The following is a 20,793-nucleotide window of genomic DNA, read 5'->3' on the forward strand; positions in this document are numbered from 1 at the left end:
CTTTATTGGCGTGAGCTCTTTGGGAAAAAGAGGCGGGATGGGAGGAAAAGACGGGCGCTTTATTGGCGGAGCTCTTTGGGAAAAAGAGGCGGGATGGGAGGAAAAGATGGGCACGTAGGCCTCCAGCAGTCACCTCAGGGTGTAGCAAGAAGAGTCGTAGAGCGGCGCGGCGTGTGGTGATGTCAGGGAAAGAGCCAGGGTATTTCTCTTGGAACAACAGTAAGCGAGGCGTGGGAGACGAGGAGAGGCAGTGTGGCACGGAAGGAGGGGCAGGGAGAGTGTAAGTAGGTGGGAGGCGCATTATGGCAGGGAAGGGGGGAGCGCGGCTGAGTAGGAGGGGCCGTATGACTGGGCGGGACAAGTCGTTGGCAGGGTCTGATGAACTGCTTGACTGCCGGGTAGGAGTAGGCAGAGAAAGAGTTACGCTGCTGTTTGTGTGAAAGGCGGGGCAACGTCCGGTGGGAAGTGCTGGAAAAAGAGGTGGGGAGGGGACGTCCTGCTTGAGGTGGACAGAGGAGGAGCAGGGGAGGGCTCAAGGAATGTCCCTGAGAAGGCTGATGGGATCTGCAGAGTTTCAGGCTGCCACGGGGATTGTGGCCGTGTCTGTTGCCGGTCTCCACGGGCACTAGGCTGGGAGGGGGCACCCTGTTCTTATCGTCCTCCAGCGCCTGTGTTGTTACCGTATCTTCACCGCGGGTTTCATGGATTTTGAAATCTTTTTAATGCACAACGTGTGAGCAGTCGCGCTTGCTGACTAGTTCGAGGAGAAGGGACGGTTCAAGCTGCTCTGCCACTTTTGAAGCATTCGGAGATTTTGAAGGGTTTTAATCATGGGGTTGCAACCCCTGGAATTCAGCGACTGCTACCTGGACAGCCCCTGGCTAAGGGAAAGAATACGAGCTCACGAAGTGGAGCTGGAAAAAACGAACAAGTTTATTAAGGATCTGATGAAGGACGGCAAGAACTTGATCACTGCAACCAAAAGTAAGTGCCTCCGAACTGTACCGTACGCAGCGCAAAACTGCTTACAATGACTGTTTCTAATATAGGCGCTATATTGTGCAATGTTTATGGTTTGAGATATCGACCATTTTTCGTGAAATAATTTCACGTTATGTGCATGGGATAGGATATTTGCTTGTTTTAATGAAATTGGATACATTGCATTTAGAATTTAGCATGCCTTGAACATGCTGCACAGGATCAGAGGTTAAAATAGAGCAAAGCCAATTTATCTTTCTTAGTATTTGAGTTATTTGTGCACGATATCACTTCAGCTTTTGTGGCGAGTACACACCCGCAGTTTTGAAAGTTTTCAGTTAGTCCAAATCAGAAATCGTTTTTTTTACACTTATTTGCATTGTTTATTTAAGAATACGTTTCTATTTCTCTGTAGCTATATCATTGCAAGGGAGATGTAGCGAGCGAGGGCACGCTTGCCAGTTAGACCTTGGTAACTGTTCTGGGTGATTGATTTGTAGTTCTGTTTCTGGGGAACTGCATTGTGTTAAGTCCGCATACCCACGTGCGCAGTGCAGAAAGCGTGGTAAGGACACAAGTCATGAAGTGTTGGAGAAGCTGTCAAGTTAGTTTCGTTGCACGGGATGCCATGCCAGGTGTGCTTGGCAACTATGTGCCAGCTGCTATAGTAATCCTTCACTTCACACGTGTATGTTTTGAAGTAAAATACTACCGTAGTTGATGAGAATTGTACAGATCTAGACAGTTTTGCATCGGTGTGCGGTTTTTCAAGCATTAACACTTTCTGTTGTCCGTTATCTCTAACATTGTTTACATATTTTGGTATTCTTTGCACTTTATTGCATTGTTTGCACAACAACTGTTTTTGCATTTTGTGATTATGTATGTGGTGATTTTGCTAGGTTTTAGGAATGATTGAGAGGGTGTGGTAATATTTAAAGTTGTAATTGTGACGAATGATTTATAGTGGAATTTATATGAGCTTGAGTCCGTGTAATAGTTGGTTGTCACAGTATGTTTTATACTGTTCTACAATAATACACATACATATTAATACACGATTCATGCTGTGATACAAATTATAATTGAACTGTCTAGTGACCTATTAGGATTTAAAGATAATATGATGTGGGAAGTTTGTTTTGTTGTGCTTTTTTTTTTTTTGGGATCTCCACGTATTCTAAGGCTGTGGGGGACCTCAGGTTGTTGTCTGTCCATGGGGATCCACAGCATTAGTGTCGGAATGAAAATGGGACCCGGTGCAAATGCTGGGGCATTTGTATGGCAGAGAGAAATGGAGGCGATGGAAACGCAGGTTCCGTTCCTCCTCGACATACAAATGAATGAAAATGTTGCATTAATCACCATAAATTGACAGATAAGAATTCTCTGTTGCAGTATACCAGCTTCCATCTGAAACGTATCGGAGATTACTTGCAGTTTGGCCAATCTTTGAGAATAAGATGCAATAGTTCCACAAAGGAAGCTTATATTGAGGTAGCAAATGTTTTGAAGAATAAGTTGATACATTCTGGGTAACCCAAATGTGAAGTTAATAATTAACTCAAAAGAGATGTGAATAATAACAAGAGAAGCCATTTTGGAATATGGCCAGGAAAAGCAACACCAATCTGAGAAACTTGTTTTTGTGAGCAAATTTTCGTGCCTATCCAATGCCATAAAAATAGTCGTTATGAGAAACTAGAAAGTATTCCAGGCTAATGACAAGATGAGACATCCAACAGTGTGTGCTTTGACTAGGAATGAAGATTCCCCCTGCTAATAGCGCAGGGAGCTCTTGATTCTATGTCAAGACGGAGGCGAGCATTAAGCTTTCTCTTCTCTTTAATTCACTCTCCAGCAGTTTCAACAAATACCTCATATTTCGTGAAAATATATATAAAACTTTTTTTTTTCTCAATAAAAACTTCAAGTCCCATCATTCTCTGTAGTTCTAGTCTCTAGTCTCTGTGCCTTAGCCCTTCCTGTTCCTGTGTTCCTCTTCTTCTTTGACTGCTTAACTGAAATCCTCTGTAACATTAACTTGCCAACGGGCACAACAGCTTCACTCTTCCTGCTTTCAGCAGAATTTCTCTTGCCTCGAAACTTGCAATCTGATCGGAACCATCTCACTTCTTTGAAAGGAATCATCCGTTCTTTTGGTCATCTCCTAGCGTCAAAATAAACAATAGAGATATGTTAGGTCTGGGAATACACACCCTATTTTGAGGAGAAAACGGTCATCATGGTTATTCACAATTCATATGTCCTTCATTACAATACTCTTCCCGTTTTCTGTGTATCTGGGTCGGGAATTTAATGCTCGCCTCCTTGTCTTTAATAGGTCCCTCCAAAAATTTGTGTCGGGAAAATCTTTTTCATGGATGCTTGGGCCTTTTCTAGGGAAGTGTATGTTCCAACAAACCTCCCCATTTCTTTTCCGAAGGTGTCCCCGAATAGAAGGCCTTGTGCAGCTTTGCCTGCTTCATAGGATGACAGGTCTCCTAACTTCTGATCGATTTTTAGCAGAAGCCCTTTCCTGCGTTCAGAAGAAATTGCGCAGTTCGCATTTCCTAGCAGACATACTGCTCTCTGGGCCCAGTTTGCCAGAACTCCTGGGTCCACTTCTTCACCCGTGTTCTTCGCACGTTCGGCCAGATCCATGATCTTCGCTAATGGACCCGCTAGGTCAAGAAGCTTCTCTTGACAGCTTTTCCAAGAGCGGTCAATGCCTTTTCTTGGATCTTTATTCGCCTTTGATACAAATGACAACATTTTCGGATCAAGCTCTGGAGCCTCTGCTACTTTCCCCGGTAGCTCTGGTTTCGGGCACTCTGCCCTCATCCTTTGCCTCACTACTTTTTCTAAGGCCTTGCGCAATCTCTGTCATATATTTCGCCACCCTTGGCGACGGTACCCATTCTGATGACGTTGGGTTCCTGATCTCCTCGGGGTTAAACATATCGGAGGTCTCCTCCTCCTCCAAATTGTTGAGCTTTCTGAGCCTCTTCCTGGGCGGAGGTTGGCTGCTCTCGTCCCCATCGTTGTCTGCCTCTTCTTGCGAGGAGGTAGGGGATTCTGGGATTTCCTCTTCGGGGAAACCTCCCTCCATGTTGCCCATATTATCATCCCCTGGGTAGGGGGTCTCGAGGCTCGGCACCTGTGTTTTCTTTATGAACGCTTCTCTTAGCTTACTAAAAGCGTCTCCAGCCTCCGGGGCCTCAGTATTTGCCCCCTCAGTTTGGCCCGGGGGGTCAGAAGACTCCTTGCTCTTCCGGGCCTTGGTACACCCCTTGGGGTCCTTTGCAGCGACCCTGGTGGACGTGCTGTCTCTGGTGCATTTACCTTGAGTACTCAGGTATATTTCTATGGTATGTAGCCTGTCTTGCAGGGGTCTCACACCCTGTGCTACTGCCTCTGTGAGTGAGTCTTTCAGCACTTCTTTAAAGCTGTAGGCTAAATCCTCTGGGTAGGTAGCCTCCTGCTCCTCATCACTCCACTCAAAGTTAGACATTACTGTGCTGTTCAGGTGCCTTCCCAATACCTTTCCAGGTGTAGGTGCACGTCCACTGCTCCACTCTGAGGCTGCACCTGTCTGCCCTTTTTTCCTGCTGTGCAGGGTGCTTCAGATATGGGCTTATGTTTTATATGAGCAAGAATATGCTTTTCAGCTATCTTGCAATGTTATTTTATTACTTTCCCGAGCTTATTAGTGCTCTGAACAAGAAACACGGTGAAAATCCCTTCAAAATTCCGGAATCTCACCGCGTCGTGTAACTTTCTCCTCCTCCCCAAGGGTGGGGGCCCTCAGGAGCTGAGCGCTCGCGCGCTGATAGGCTCCCGTGTGCTTGCTAGGAGGAGGGAACTCCCCCTCTCCTAGGGCACGAGCTTCCGGGTCCTCGCTCCGACCCCCCAAGGGCGGGGGCCGCTAGCCTGCGATCGCGCTACAGAGCGCTGCAGGCTTTCTTGGGGAGATCGACAGGCCCCTACTGTGTCGGTAATGCGACACGGGGCCGCCGAATCTCCTAAGCTAAAATATAAATCGTCACGCTGCGTGCCGCGCTATGTCACGTCTCACCAACACTCCAATGACAATGTCTTCTTATAAATACGTTAACACACAATTTCACATGCACATTATATAAACAAATTCACGGAGCTCTACAATAATGTGTTATTATCTGGAGAGCAGGACAAGAAGAGGAGGAACACAGGAACAGGAAGGGCTAAGGCACAGAGACTAGAGACTAGAACTACAGAGAATGATGGGACTTGAAGTTTTTATTGAAAAAAAAAAGTTTTATATATATTTTCACGAAATATGAGGTATTTGTTGAAACTGCTGGAGAGTGAATTAAAGAGAAGAGAAAGCTTAATGCTCGCCTCCGTCTTGACATAGAATCTTAAAGAAAAACAATTTCCGAATCCCGCTATATGGGGAAAGGAGTGTCCCGGAACTATGGGGAATGAATAAAATTGAGGGCCATGCTCTGTGTGGGAGATGCAAGTGCTGTAACTGAACGCTGAGAAGCGATATGGGCCTCCACACCCTGTGGGGACAACAGGTTTTTACCAACTGCAACTTGTATATTGGAAAAATGGAGAGAAAAATCAAGACTAGGATTACAGAACATAAAAGCTGTAAAATAAAACCCTCACAGCACCTTTTGGTGAATCACTTTGTGGCCTTAAAACAAAATGTTGGTGCTTTGCACTGGACAATAGATGAAATGCAAAGACATTGCCACAGATAAAGAAAGGTTGCTGGGAAAAGGGCAGGAATACATTTTTTTGGGACAAAAAGCGATACGAGAGGTTTGAAGGGTGGTAAAAGATTATGTTGAACTGTATCAAGCGATGTACTACGGTAGTGAGGTAAAACGGTGTTGCAAGCAACACATTCAAACTGTAATGGGACGTTACCATGGTTAGTAGTTGGTGATGAGTAGATTCATGTATTGTGGTGCCCAGCTGAGATTGCGACATAATCTATTGTTTCGCAAGGGAGTGCCCATGTTGGAGGAAAAGACCTCTCATTGGTACATCATCACATAGGAGCCGGTTGAGGAAGCGCGGCAGAAATAATATCCAGCGTAGATTATTAAATAAGGCTGGCGTCCTGTAAGCAAGACCCAGAGGTAACACGCAAAAAATTAATAAGTATTAGGCAGATAAAGCTGAATGGAGTTCTGGAGTTGACGGAACATGTGAGCGAGAGCAGCTAGTGACGTTAGCGTTTACATATTTTACAAGAATTACCAGCAACAGGCCACTTTGTTATCCCACAAAAGTGATCGACATCAAGGTAAGGTTAAGATGAGTCGCTGGTAGCCATGAAGCATGACCTTTCCATGTAAGTTCCATAACATTGATTCCATTTGGTAGGGACTATGAGTGCGTAGCAGGGAGGATCACACGAGAGAGGCTATGGTAACTGTATTCTGGTCTCTTTTCTAGCCTCATTACAGACGCAAGGGCTTCTCAATTGTAGAGAAGATAATGTAAGTGTGCTTAATTTATTATGAGAACACGCACATTGTTTTGGTATCAGTTACAGATTAATGACTGATTATGAGTATATTGGCTGTCTGCAAATTTACGCATGAAACAAGAAGTGTTTACTGTGATGATGGATATAGGAACGGATACAGTACCACCATCCAGCTACAAATAAGGAATTTGGCTCTATGAAACAGAAAAAGTGACTGTATTGGATGTGAAAATACATGATGTGATGACTTATTGGATGTCGTCACTTCTCCCACAGGGGGAGCCCCTTCCTGTGAGGCCAGGGAGGCGAGGCTGCTACCTGATAGTATCCCTGTGGGTGGATCTCATGGGGAGAGACTTCTCCTCTAGGGACCAGGACGAACATTCAAGGGAGACGTGGTATTCTAACTCTCGCCCACCACCCTATGCACCTCCCCACCTTGTAGGCCCCAGCCCTGTTCCAGTCCAACTCCTGTGTATTTGTAGGACCAGAGACTTGACTTCTACTGAGACGAGGAAGAACATGGTTTACCCAAGGGAGAGTAATAATAGAAGTACTGGGACAAGGCAGAGGCACAGAGGAATAACAATTGAAAGGCCAAAGACTCTGAAATCGGACTTAGTAATTCATGCCAACTAGCCAATATAAAAATACATTAAAGACGCCATGAGAAGAGCAAGAGGCAGTCCAGCCCGGGAATTTCAATGTCTGAACGTCAAGGAAGCCACAAGCAACCCGCTCCCTGAGCCAGGAGGCTGGAAGGGGGAACCTTTGCCCCGGTGGCGTGGAGTCACTGCGAAGAAGCGTTGGAGCTGGAAAGATGGCATTGTGTCCCGGAGCGGGTTGACCAGGCGTCCAGAGAACTACACCATAGCCGCCAACAAGACCCTGCTGCAGAGCCGCACTGGATCACCAAAAGCAGAGAAGAGCAGCGCAAATGAAGACCCGCTGCCCCTTGGATCCGGTGAAGGGCTCCCAAGAAGGAGATGTCAGTAGAGGAATTGAGTTTGGATGGGGTCTAGGTGCGAGAATCCCAGTTAGAGTGGGAAATAGTGCATCAGCATTCAGCTTCGTCGACACAGTGGTTGGTCGCAAACCACTCTCAAAGTAAATAGTGAAAGAGAGCACAGTGAACGTTGTTTTCTTCGTGGTATTACCTGGCAGGAGTGTGAGACAGGTCTGCCAAAAGCAAGCCATAAAGAAGTACAGGTCTGGGACCTGCACCCACAGGAAAAAGTTCCACACCCCTTTCCTTGTTATAGTACTTGGCAGGAGAGTATACCAAGTACAGCTGGAGAAAGAAGAGAAACCAAGGTCACGGACCCTCATTACAATTGGGCCTTTGTTTGCTAAGAAAGGCCAGGGAAAGGGAGTCATTCTCCTGGCAAACCATCCCACAAGGATCCAAGCAGGAACACAGGGGAAGGGAGCCATTCCCCCTAGGATATAAAGTCTTGAAACTTCTGCATTCTTTTTGTTTATATAGTGCTGTAATCCGGGGAAGGGAGCCATTCCCCCAGCTGGCGATCCTTCTGACAGAACTGTGCCACCCAGTCCAGGAGGAGGCAGTCATTCTCCTGGACCATGAACTTTGGTACAAATATTTAGTTTAGTTACCAGTGTAAGGGACAGAGATGGGGGCATTTTGACACAAGACAGTGGACTCTTTAGTTGATGAGACTTACTGACAGTTTCATTGGCATTTTAGTTGAGGCAGGGAAAACCCTCATAAATATAAGGCGGGTTAAGTTTTCTCTTTTTTTTATTTTCATTGCAGATACAAGTCTATAGCAACCACTATACCACCTGTGTATGTCGGTCTCCTCCTTCTACACCCTTACATAGAATAGTTTCCTCATTACAAATGGTTGTTGGATTCACTCATAGGTTAATGTGGTTACTGCTGGTATGATCAGGGCACGCCTATCCAAACTTGGCTAAGGAATCTTATCAGAAATAAGAGTCAATGTTTTGTACCCCTTATGTTCTGATGATTTATCCTATAATTGTGCAAAATGAAGCATGTCGGACCATGTGGTCAATTTGTACACTTCATAATTGTATGAGGGTGTGTTTATAATGCAATCAAGTTTCAGTGAATATTGTATAGAACCTGTGCGCTTTAGTTATTCGAGGAATAGAGCACTCGATTGACTTGAGTAAATGTGCTAGGACAAAGACACAGCACTTTATATTACAGCTTTATTAAATATATTTTTGTATTGTGTTATTTAATTTAAATATTGTATGAAATGATTATATACTGATTTAAGTGACAAGATCTAGCCAGGTATAACATAGCCAAATGCCTATGTTTTTTACTGTTCTAATCATTTTGAACTAGAGTGGGTTTGTTGTATGGTTGAAAATGTGGCGTGGCTTGAATGACATCATTCATTCACGTTATGCCACTGATGAAAATGAGCTCAACTAATTAAGTCTGGTATTTGAGGAAGTGGTGCAACTTGCCACAGGGAGAATCCAGCCAGTATTCATTTGCGTCTTTTTTTAAAATGTTCGCATTATGGGGCTGATTGATGGAATTTGTGTGCCATTCTGCCCGCAAATCCCTGTTTAACAAATGGTGATTTGCGGGCAGAATGGCGCACAAATCCAAGTTGTTCGGCGCACAAATTCCATGAATAAGCCCCTATATTTGTTGCTCTAGATCGTGAAGGGTAGTCGCTAGGTCGAAGGTGCTGTGCAGCAGGTCTGAGCATTGACAGTCGCAATATGTGTACAATTCCAGAACCATTACAGTGCAATTAACCTTACCAAACTGATTGAATCAAATGAGAATATGTTGCAATATGAAAGCACCCTGAACACTAAACCAGAAAAAGAAAAGCGCTAGGGCTGCAGTCTCCCTTTCACCAACCAGTGTGTATCCAAGAAAAGACGAGCACTTGGAATTGCTATCGTTCTGTTACTGGGTGCCCTTGCAGAAGGATGTTTCCTATCATTGTCTTCAATGTACCATCACGGAGGATATTTCCTAAGGAGGGGTGTTCAAGCATCAAGAATCTCACGTATGCTCTTCCATATTTCTATCCAAAAACCGAGTACAGTATGTGTGCCTTAATGAAATGGGCAAAAAGAATCCAGTTGAGACCTGACAAGACTACCAGGAGTAGTTGTTGGTCTAAGATGCCACCAAAACATTTTAATGGGGGTGATAGAAGCCCATTGCAATACAAAGTATTTGGATTTGTTACTCTCGCCAACACAAATAGACTGTTACCTTTGCCCAAAAGGATTTCCATCATTTAGTACATTTGCAATTACCATTACAGTATGTGTCACATAGACTGTGAATACAATAGATTGTCATGCCTGTCCACGCAACAAAAAGTTGCCTAAAAATCAGTGGCTCTTTGCTGCGCTAAGCAGTGTCTCAGTTCTGTGAATGAAGTAGTTCTATGCGTAGTTGGTTATGTGGGAAGGATGGAAGGGAGGATACATCACATAGCGGTATCACACAGGCCTCCTCCATCTTGAACATTTTAAAAAAAATTCACTTTTTTTTTATTCAGCAGGTAAACAGAAAATACTAGACCAATGCTCAGATAATAAAGGAGAGAAGCATCATCCAATTATTAGATCTACAAACTTGTTCAAGGTGCACCTATACCTCAGTCATTGCACCTCTTGTGTCAAACAGAAACATAACCGTTATGTACCATATCGATACCTTTTGAATGCTCTATTGCTTTTATATAAAGTCATGGATTTCTCGAAACGTATATTTGTTACATGCACATTTGTAGGCAGTCTAATAAACCAGGGCCGTACACAGGAAGCACATGGTCACATAAAACAATACGATTTTACGAATACGAAATCTCGCCTTGGGAGGACGCTTGCTGGGGATAACGGCGTCAGACGTTCATAATATGACAAAAACGGGAGCTATTCCATTTCCCTTCCATTATGTATGTCAGATAAAGTCGCTGTAAGGCTCTCTGTGTCATAAATATTGTGTGCCTTCCAGCAACCATTCCTTATGCGTGGGGAGGGTGCGGCCGCTTCCAATATATCGTGGTACATGCTTTGGCGGCCAAAAATAGATTGCCCACTAGATGGGTTGTTTTAGTATAAGCCAATAAGTGCCAACACTGCCACACCCCCGCCAACTCAAAGGGCTAGCGCCTGGAAACCTCTTGGAGAGCCTTTCCGGCGAGAACTGCCATCACTGCAATAACCTGTATCAATGCAACTTATATTTAATGGCTATTGAAGTTGACTATAGTGGTCGACACATGTATGGCCAGGAATGTTGCGTGCCCAGTGTTTATGGCCCTCTGTGGGTGATCTCCGCCGGCTTAAAACAAAGCTGAATAAATCTTTGGTATCAACCACCTAGAATCCACTTGAGCGTCCAGCACTTGTTCAAAGACTGTCGGAGAATGACCTAAGAGGTTATTCCAAGAATGATCTGTGAGAACTCCCTTTAGCTGGAAGTACATAAAATTTGACAATTGGTCCTCGCCCAGTATCTCATCTAAAAAAGGTTTGAGATAAAGGAGCCCCCCCACACCCTCCATAGCAGGCCCACTCATATCAAGCCTCTCTCATAACATGATTGAAAATGGAGCGGTTCATGGATCTTATGTCGAATCGAGGGAGCCCAAAGACAACTGAAGGGGGAAGGCCAAGTCGTTATACTTTGTGGCAGTGCAGTTTTCCGACATAATCCCCACAAAATAGCAGGGACTGTGGAAGGCAATGCCCCAGGACCCACAACCATTCCCCTAGCCTGACTGGGGCCCTCAAACCATTCTTTTAAAAAAAATTTTTTATTTGTTATAAACACAGCACAGAGGAAACAGGACATTAATAGCATGTAAGTCTCACAGGCAAGTCAAACAAAATAGATTGGAATCCCCCCCCCCCTGCTCCCCCCTCAGGATCCCGCGTCAGCGGCAGGGGAAGTCTCATTCGGCCTGAGCAAGATGGGAGCCCCCTTCCGACGGGGAGAGGGCCCGGGCGATCAAACGTGGTTTAAAAGTCAAGGCCGGGTAATTCTGGTCGTAGTCCAAAACTGGGGCCCACATGTCAGTGAATCGGTGGAGCAGACCCGCTTTGGCTGCCGTGACTTTTTCGGCTATTAAAATATCCCATAATTTAAGCCACCAGAGGATTATCAGGGGGCCTTCTGCAGATTTCCAGGTGCGAGCCACTGTAATTTTGGCAGCCAGTAAAAGTTGGGAGATCAGTGCCGCTCTTCTCCCTGTTCTCAGATACCAGTCCGGAAGTGGGATCCCCAAGAGAACCTGTTCAGGCGTTAGGGGGATCGCCACCTGGGTAATCTCTCGGATAATGGCCAGGCATTGAGTCCAGAATTCCTGCACTCTGGGGCAAGTCCACCACATGTGGAAGTAGGAACCTATAGAGCCACACTGGCGCCAGCATTGGGGATCCAGGGCCCGCTGGAAATGATGGAGGCGTAAGGGGGGGGGGGGTAGTACCAGCGCAACAAGAGCTTATGGGCACATTCCCGATTGGTAATGCACCGGGACGTCGTACGTGTTCTCATCCAAACGTCTATCCATGTGTGGTCTTCGATCGCTCGACCCAGGTCCGATTTCCATTGGGCCATATAGGAGGGCCTGAAGAGGAGGGGGGTCATCCTGCAAGAGTTTGTATAGGGCCGAGATTTTACCCTGGGCCGGCAGGTCCTTAATCATAATCTCTAGGGGGGTGGGGGGGGGGGGCAGGGGTCTGGTTGCAGCGGTTCGAGTTTGGGGGTGAGTGCACCAGTGCCTCAGTTGGGCATAGGAGAATCTATCCGTCTCTGTAAGCTGGAAAATCGTTTTGCATCGTTCAAAGGTGAGAGGAGCATGAAGTTTTGCGGGCGGGCACCCGGGGTGAAGGCGGGGTTAAGAAAAATCGGGGAGGCTGCGCTAAGGGATCCAGGGATGCCTCCACGCCTGCGGGCCCACTCCCATGCTTTCAAGGTCTGCTTGGTGGCAGTCAGTATCCTTGGACAGTTGCGTCTAAGAGTGGTGGGAATGAACGGGAGGAAGCGAAGGGGAAGAGGAAGGCGAGATTGTTCAATTTCCACCCATTTCTGGTGATTGGAGGCAAGATCCCAAGCTTGAAATTGGGCCAGTTGTGCTGCAGTGTGATATTTCCGGAGGTCCGGGACTCCCAACCCTCCCAGTTTCGTACTGGACATCATTGTTCTCCGGGGAATCCGGCTTTCTTGACTTTCCATATAAAGACAACGATTTTCCTCTGGAGCCGCTGCAGAGGGGGAAGGGGGATTGTGGTTGGGAGGGCAGCGCATAAGTAGAGGAATCGGGGGAGGAGGTTCATTTTGCTTGCTGAAATGCACCCCAAAAGCGAGATTTCCTGTGTCTGCCAACGGGCTAGGTCCTTCTCCAGTGCCACAAAGAGTGGGGGGAAGTTGGGCTGGTAGATCTTCGCAGGATCAGCAGGGATCTGGACACCCAGATCGCCTGAGTACTCCATTGGAGTGGGCTAAGGTTCTGCAAGGCTTCTCTCTCGCCTGGGGTTAGTCCCACGCCGAGGGCAACTGACTTGTGGAAGTTTATAGCGAAACCCGAGACGTTCCCAAAAGTCTGGATCTCCGCCAGGGCCGCATTTATGGAGTTTTTGATGTTCGTGATGGTCAGCAGCACATCGTCCGCGTAGAGGGCAATCTTGTGTTGGGTGGCGCTGATCTTTGGGCCAGAAATGAAGGGGTTCTGGCGAACTCGCTGGGCCAACGGCTCCATGGCCAACGCGAAGAGCAAGGGAGATAGCGGACATCCCTGTCGCGTGCCGCATGTGAGGGAGATCGGATCCGATATGCGGCCGTTGACTCTGTCGGGTCCTCGGGGTCTGGTAGTTCGCCAGGGCCATCCGCATGAACGTTGGTCCAAAGCCAAAGGCTGTTCAGGCAAAAGAGAGGTAAGGCCAGTCTATTTTATCGAAGGCTTTAGTTGCGTCCAGGGCGATCGGCTAGTTGCTGGGAACCCTGAGCAGTGACTGGTCTAGAGCCCTGCGGATGTTGTCCTTCGTTGATCTGTGGAGGATGAACCCCCGTCTGGTCTGGATCTATAATGCTCTGGAGGATTGGGGCAAGGCGGTTGGCCAGGACTTTGGAGTAGATGTTAGCGTCCAAGTTCAACAAGGAGATTGGTCTATAAGAGCTATTTTCAAGGGGGTCTTTTCCAGGTTTGAGAATTAAAACAGTGATAGATTCCTGCGTCGATGGGGTGACGGTGCCAGAGACCGCAAACGAGTTGAAGAGGCAAAGTCATGGGGGCCACCAGTTGAGGGCGGAAGAGTTTATAGAAGCGTGTGGAGAACCCGTCGGGGCCAGGAGCCCTCGGCTTTAGGCTTTTGATGGCTTCCTCCACTTCCTCGATGGTAATCGGGGACTCCAGTTCCACTCTCGCCTCCGGTTTGAGGGGCGGAAGCGAGGCCTCCTGAATGTAGGCGCGCTGTACATCTGGGTCTCGCGGGGTCGCGGTCATTATCTCCAACAGGTGGGCTGTCGCCAACCGTAATTTCCCGTCTTCTGAGTGATGGGTCCTCCCTTGCGCATCACGCAGGCCTGGGATGAAATTCCTGCTCTTCTCCTTGGCCAGTTTACTGACCAGTAATTTGTTAGCTTTGTTGCTGTGGACGTAGTACCATTGCTTGGTTCTGGTCAACAGATTGGCTGTAGCGTCAGCATAATGCGCCTCGAGCTTCTGCCGTGCTATCCGTAGGGCCCTGTAGGATTTCGGGGACCAGCCTTTGCGTTTATGAGTGGCCTCTGCCTCGCGAACCTCAGTTTCTAGGATAGTCCGTGCTGCCTTCTTTTGTTTGTGGTAAGCGGCGCCTTAGGCAATCAACTCCCCTCTAAGTACTGCCTTCATAGCATCCCAGGTATTGGCCGGGGAGGTGTCTTCGTTGGGGTTTTCAGCGAAAAAGTTTTTAATCGTTGTAGCAATCGTGTCCCTTATAGCCATATCTCCCAAGATGGGGTCGTACAGGCTCCACTGGCGGCAGGGAGGTGGATCCGGATCGTGAGCCCGCAAGGCGAGCGAAACCGGGGCATGGTCTGAGAGGATTCGGGAGCCAATCATAACATTATTTGTGAAGGATAGAATCTGGGGGGAAACCAGCAGCAAATCGATCCTGGAGAAGGTACGATGAACATATGAATATAAGGTGAAGTCTTTCTCTTCTGGAGATAGCACTCTCCAGGAGTCAACAACGTTCAGCGCACGGAATAAGTGGAGCAGAGCTGTGGCCAGCTTCAGGTCTCTAGCTGGCGAGGGGTGAGACCTATCCCTGAGTGGGTCCGGGACCCCGTTGAAGTCGCCTCCAATGATCACCTGCCCTTCGACGAATGGAAGGAGGGAATCCTCTAGGTGCTGGTAGAAGCCCTCTTGGTGCTCATTCGGGGCGTAAGCTGAGACAAGGGTGTAGAGTTGACCAAGGACAGAGCATTTGACCGCTATGAAGCGGCCCTCGAGTCTAGAATCTGAGGTTTCAGGGTCCTTGCAAATAAGATCGCAGTGCTTCCTTTCTTGGTACCTCCGGAGGCCAGGAATTGTAGGGGGTAGAGTCTGCTTCGTAAGCGAGAAAAGTCAGTCGGGAGTAGGTGCGTTTCTTGCAGGAATGCGATAGAGGTTCCCTCATTATGCAGCATGTGTAGGATGGATATCCTCTTCGGGGGAGAGTTCAAGCCTTTGACGTTTAGAGTGGTAAGCTTCAAAGTTAGGTGCGGGGGCTGAAGCCCCGAGTCCGCTTATTGAGGGGGGGAGGGAGTGGTGCGAGTCGAGTTGGCTATAGCCGTGAGGGACATGCAGGATTAAGGTTTCCAATGGCTGAAAGTTTTTAAAGAAAGTCTCCAACGGGAGACATGAACTACCAACAGTGGCCTCCAACGGGAGGACCAGGCTGCAGCTGAGGGAGCCGATTTGTAGTGTCGGTCCTCGGCAGAACCAACATGGTCGGGGGTCTCTCCAAGGGTAACGTGATGGCATCCACCTCGGAGGCGGGTATGGACCTCATGGGGTCTGCGGCAAGTTTCAGGGGGTTATAGGGGGTTCCAGTGCTGTATTCCCCATACGGGTATCTTCACATATCATTTGGGTTTGCGGCTCCTCTGCACTCTTGACCAGGGAGCCCGTTTCGGTTTCGGAGAGGAGGTACCCAGAGACGGGCTCATATGGCCCGGGCGGGATGGGTCTGAAGTCCCAGGGGAATCTGGACGGAGAATCGACGCTGCGTTCTCGAGGTGGCTGATGGTGCGTTGGGTGCCCTTATACGAAAATTGCAGTGCCGTGGGAAAGATCCATCGGTAGCAGATCTGCCGCTCTCTAAGGAAGAGCGAGAGCGGGCGTAGCATTCTGTGCTTCTGAAGGGTCAGAGGGGAGAGGTCCTGGAAAATCTGTAGGGGGACACCTTGAAAAGAGAGCTCGTCCTTTGAGTGGCTTATCGCCGCAGTAGCCTCCTTGGTGGTGTAGAAATGGACCCGTGTGATTACATCCGGGGGGGTCCGTGTCTACCCCCCGGCGAGGGCACAGTCTACGGGTTCGGTCTAACAGAAGCTGGGCCTCCTCTAGATCCGGGAGGAGAGATTGAAAAAGGGTACTAACATATTCAGGAAGCTCCTTGTCGGTAACGGAAGAAGGCACCCCTCGGATGCGCAGGTTGTTGCGGCGAGAACGGTTCTCCATGTCTTCCTGTTTATACTCAAGAATTTCGGTTCTCTCCGTTAGCAGCTGGACGGCGCGCTGCATCTCCGTTATTGAGCTAGTGTGGTCCGTGGTCAGGTCCTCGACTTCCCCGACCCTTTGCTCAATGCTGCTGACCCGTTGTTCTGCTTGCTCCAGTTTGGCTGAGAGTTCCGTCATGCAGGTCCTAAACTCCGACTTGATGTCAGACATAAAGGCCTGGAGGTCCTCTTTAGTTGCAAGCATCCCTTTGTCGTCGGTCGCCTTTTGAGGTGTAAGCTTAGGGGGGTCGATCTTCTTCCCTTTTTCCAAGGGCTGCAGCATGGTTGAAATGTCAGCAGATTTAGGGGGCCTCTGTGTTTTGGACGACATGGCTCCGGGGAGGGCAAGGTGCACCGTAGTGGGGCAAATCGGTGAGGCAGGGAGAGTATTCAGAGAGCAGACTGCGACACCAGGGGCCCTCCGGATGAGGAAAAGTGGAGGTGGGCAGGGGCGCCCCAGGAAGTCAAAGGGGGCATCACTCTGCGCCCTGGAGGCCAACAGTAAGGGGCTCCGGGGCCCGTGCTAGAAGGGGGGGCCCCTGGAGATCCAGAGGGCCCTGAGGCAGAGACCACCCAGTGTCCCCACCAAGGCGGGAGTGAGATTGGCGGGAGGGACCCAATTAGGGTCCCCTGGGCACACTCGGGCGCAGAGCGCGACCCCCACTCAGGGGTCGGGGGCCACGGGGCTGCCAGAAGTTCCAGTGGGCTTCAGCGGGAGTCCGACGTGATGGGCTGCCTCGAGAACGGAGGCCATCAACGGGGCCGAGGCCACCACAGCAGGCGGGTTTACAGCATGGGCAGGGGCGCCCCAGGAAGCCAGGGAAGAAGCACCGTCGGGTCCAGGCCACCGGAACTTAGAGGGAGCTGAGGAGTGCAAGCTGCTCCTGGAGAGCCCCCAGGCAGAGTAGGCCACCCAGGAAGACCAGTAGATGGGCCGGGGGCCCCGGAGCCAAGAGGAAGGAGGGAGAGACCCCAACGCCCCAAGCAAGAGAACGCAGGGTCCGCCGCCGGTCCGCGCCGGGTGCAGAAGGGCTCACCTGGGTGGAGCGCGGCCCTCCCTCAAGAACCGGGGCCGTGCAAAGTGGATGGGGGGGCCCTTCCTCCCGGAGGGAGCACGGCAGGAATGGATCCCCGTCAGAGGCCCCGCTGATCAGGCTTGCAGTCTTCGGCGATGGCAGGTGCAGCGGGGACCTCCCGCCACGGTCCAAGGGGCCCCTGTGCAGCAAGGGACCAGGAGTCGCCGCCCTCCGGGCAGGTGAGGGAGCCGTTGGTGACGAGGGGCTTCGTCCGTGCCTCTCGGGGCCGTGGTAGCAGGGCGAGTCAGGAGCTCAGGCAATCCTCAACCGAAGCGGGGCAGAGCTGGCGAGCGGGCGGAGCGGGCGCCGTTGATGCACTTCTAGTGCGTGCCGGGGAGAATCCAGTCCCCAGGGTGCGCAGCGCCCCGGTGAGGGCATCTCGAGGCTCGAGAGTGTGGGTTCGGAGAGGCGGCCGCCATCTTGGTTTCGGCGCACGCCGCCGGGGGAGAATGTCTTTGCCACGTTTATAGTGAACCTGGGGGCGTTAAGCTCCCAGGTTGCGGCTGGTGGTGCGGGAGAGGTTCCGCTGCATCCCCATAGAAAGATGCATGTTGGGCATAGCAGGAGCCAGGAAAAAGTCAGTTACAGCCGCGGACCCATGTGGAGGCCATTAATGGAGCTGCCTCATCGTTGGTGCTCCAGGCCACGCCCCCCCCCCCCAAACCATTCTTAAGGGTAACCCATTGCTTATCAATAGAACCCTGAAGGTGGTCCAACAAAACCTATAGCTGAGCTGCCCTATAATAATTTCATAAATCCGGGAGGGCTACCCCACCCCTTTCTTTCGGCTGTATCAATGTGGTATATACCACAAAACTCACGGTTATGCCGAATTCCACAAAATATTTTTTTTTCCAAATACTTTTTACTGGCATTTTTCTAGGAGTATTTCATAGAACTGTAAACTCCCCCCCCCCACCCCCTACCCCTCCTTGGGGGCCAGCATACCCTCCTTCTCCGTTATTATTTTCATAGTTCATCTTAGAGGCCCCTCTCTGCCTCCTGTAAGGGATGTTCCTTCGACACGTCCCAAGGGTTGCAACTTCCTTGAGGACCATGCTCTCCTAGAGTCTTTCATTAGGAATTGTAACGCCAAGTCCCAGTCCGTAATGAATTTCATGTGCTCTCCCCTGATTTCATGTTACTTTTTCCATTGCTACCAGGGGCCAAATTTTACCACCCATTCGTGTTCTGAGGGAGCTTCTTTTGCTTTCCATTTCTGCGCTACCAGTAGGGCCCCTGCCATGACCAGGATTACATAGACTTTCTGCTGGGCCTTTGTGGCCAGCTTTTCAAACACTTTGTCAATGCCCAGTATGAACAGCCCCTTGTTCAGCGTTTTCTCCGTTCCCAGTATGCCCCTTATTGCTTCTTGGATCATGTCCCGATCATGTCCCAAAACTTTTCTACTACTGGGCAAAGCCACCATGTGTCCCTAGGTTCCCTCTGCCCGGCACCCCCTCCAGCATTGCCTGGAGGCGGTCCGGTATATTTTCGACAGTCTGCTGGTAGTGAGATGCCACTGGTACATCATTTTCATCCAGATTTCTTGGATTTGTAGCAAGAGTGCCAGACTGGTGATATTCGTGCAGAGGCTATTCAACTGCTCTATTTCAATCTCTTGCTCTGCTTCCCTTTCCCAGTTGAGCATGAGCCTTCCCGCCCGGCTTCTTCCCCTTCTTTGATCAGTCTGTACAGATCCCCAACCAATTGTTTATCCCCCGTGCTAGTAGTCACACATTTTTCAAACTGGGTTAGCTCTCGCTGGGCGTATTTCCCCTTCCTCCAGCCCAAAGTCACTTTAACACTGGGTGAATGTTTTTATCTCTTCCTCTTCGTATAGATCCCGTAACTTCCTACAGCCCCCGTCCGGCCATTTCTCAAACCGCCTCCCTGGTGTGAGTTGTGGGTTTCTAAAAATCGGAGTGAGTGGCGAGGGAAACGTGGTTATCTTGGGTGTGCCTTACTACCTCATCCCATCTGTGCCCCACCAGGGATTCAATGGAACTACAGTACATATTTTGTGATCTATCCTCCTGGGGTAGCCATAGTAAGTCTGGTCCCACCACCGCTCTATCCATTTCTCTCCACCTTTTTCCCTCTATCTTCTTTCGACCAGTCCCTCAATACTCTAATTTGGGCTGCACGGTAATACGCCACAGGGTCTGGTCACCCTATGCCCCTTTAGTCCTAGCCTGCTGCATCAATTTGTATGAGATTCTTGGCTTCTTCTGTTCCCAGATGAAGGTGTGTGCATGTTTTTGTAAGGCTCGAAAGAAGGACATCGGTACCTTTGCAGGAATTGCCAGGAATGCGTATAGAACCACCATTTTTATGGCATTTATCCTGCACGGCTAGTGGACTCCACCTGATTAGCGTCTTTTTAATGGCTTCCAGTAGAGGGGGATAGTTAGCTTCAAGAAGTTGGTCCGTGTTTTTTGTGCTGTATATTCCCAGATATTTCAGTTTATTAGCCCCATGCGTATGGTGTTCCGGGTCTCATCTCCCTTTCCCTTTTCAGCGTCATCTGTGACCTTGGAACCTCCGACCTGCTCTATTTATTTTCAGCCCAGCTACCTCCCCGAACTGAGTCGGCACCCTATCTACCGATTTTAGGGATTCCCCCGGGTAAGTTATTGTTAGCAGCATGTCGTCTGCGAATGCAGCGACCTTATGCTCTTTCCCCCCCAAATGGGATCCCTTCGATTTCTTGGGTGGACCTAATCCTACTCGGGAGAGGCTCCAGATGTATGGCATACAATAGCAGGAATAGCGGGCATCCCTGTTTCGTGCCCCTATAGACTTCCACCGGGTCGGAAAGTTCCCCATTTATAAGTAAGCGCAGGGAGGGTGTTTTGTAATTGGCTGCAATCTTTGATATAAAAGCCTCTCCAAGGCCCCTCTTGCGCAACGTGAGAACGATGGAGGAACCGCCACTCTACTCTAAGGATTTTTCTGCGTCCAGAGCGACCACTAGGGCCGCAGGGTTTAGGATGATTTTCCAGCATAAAAAATTCTTGCAACAACCAAAAGTTCTAAAAATGCTACCACCAAAGGTTCGAACACCAAAAGTTTGAACCTTTGGTGGTAGCATTGTAAAAAAAAAAAAACAGGGGCTGCAGGGGTGTCCCCCGCATCACCCAGCTCACTATACTTTATGGTATAGTGAGCGGGGGCTGCGTGGGAAACCCCTGCAGGCTTCCGTTTAAAAAAAAAAAAAGAAAAAAAAAAAAGGAAAGGCCACTGCAGCGCCGGTTTCCGATCACGGAAGTGAAAGGGAACTGGCGCTGCAGGAACCCAGCGTGAAGATGAAGGTAAGTGGGGTTTGTGGGTGGGGGCGTGCGGAGGGTGTGGTTGGGGGTGTGTTGTGTGAGAATGCATGTGTCTTTGCATGAGAAAGGTGCAAACTTTTGGTAGTTCGCACCTTTCTCATGCAAATGTTTTGCCCGCGGTACTTTCAGACGCAGGCAAATCACTTGGATTCGGGCCGCAGTGCGCTTTCTAATGACCTTCTATATATGGGC

General features: G+C 49.2%; 1 protein-coding gene across 2 annotated transcripts in view; it reads left to right on the plus strand.

Annotated features, from left to right (window-relative positions):
- The first annotated feature begins 538 nt into the window (after positions 1–538).
- Positions 539–20,793, plus strand: part of ARHGAP10 (Rho GTPase activating protein 10) — a 2,208,119-nt gene continuing 2,187,864 nt past the window's right edge. Inside the window, exon 1 of one of the 2 annotated variants that reach the window (XM_069631250.1) lies at positions 539–984. In XM_069631250.1, coding sequence (XP_069487351.1) covers positions 831–984 — 154 coding nt within the window. In that variant the 5' untranslated portion in view covers positions 539–830. The remainder of the gene's footprint in view (positions 985–20,793) is intronic. The other variant, XM_069631251.1, reaches the window with a different exon arrangement.

Source organism: Ambystoma mexicanum, chromosome 6q (genome assembly GCF_040938575.1).
Source record: "Ambystoma mexicanum isolate Mex_15411 chromosome 6q, UKY_AmexF1_1, whole genome shotgun sequence".
In the NCBI taxonomy this organism is placed as follows: domain Eukaryota; kingdom Metazoa; phylum Chordata; class Amphibia; order Caudata; family Ambystomatidae; genus Ambystoma; species Ambystoma mexicanum.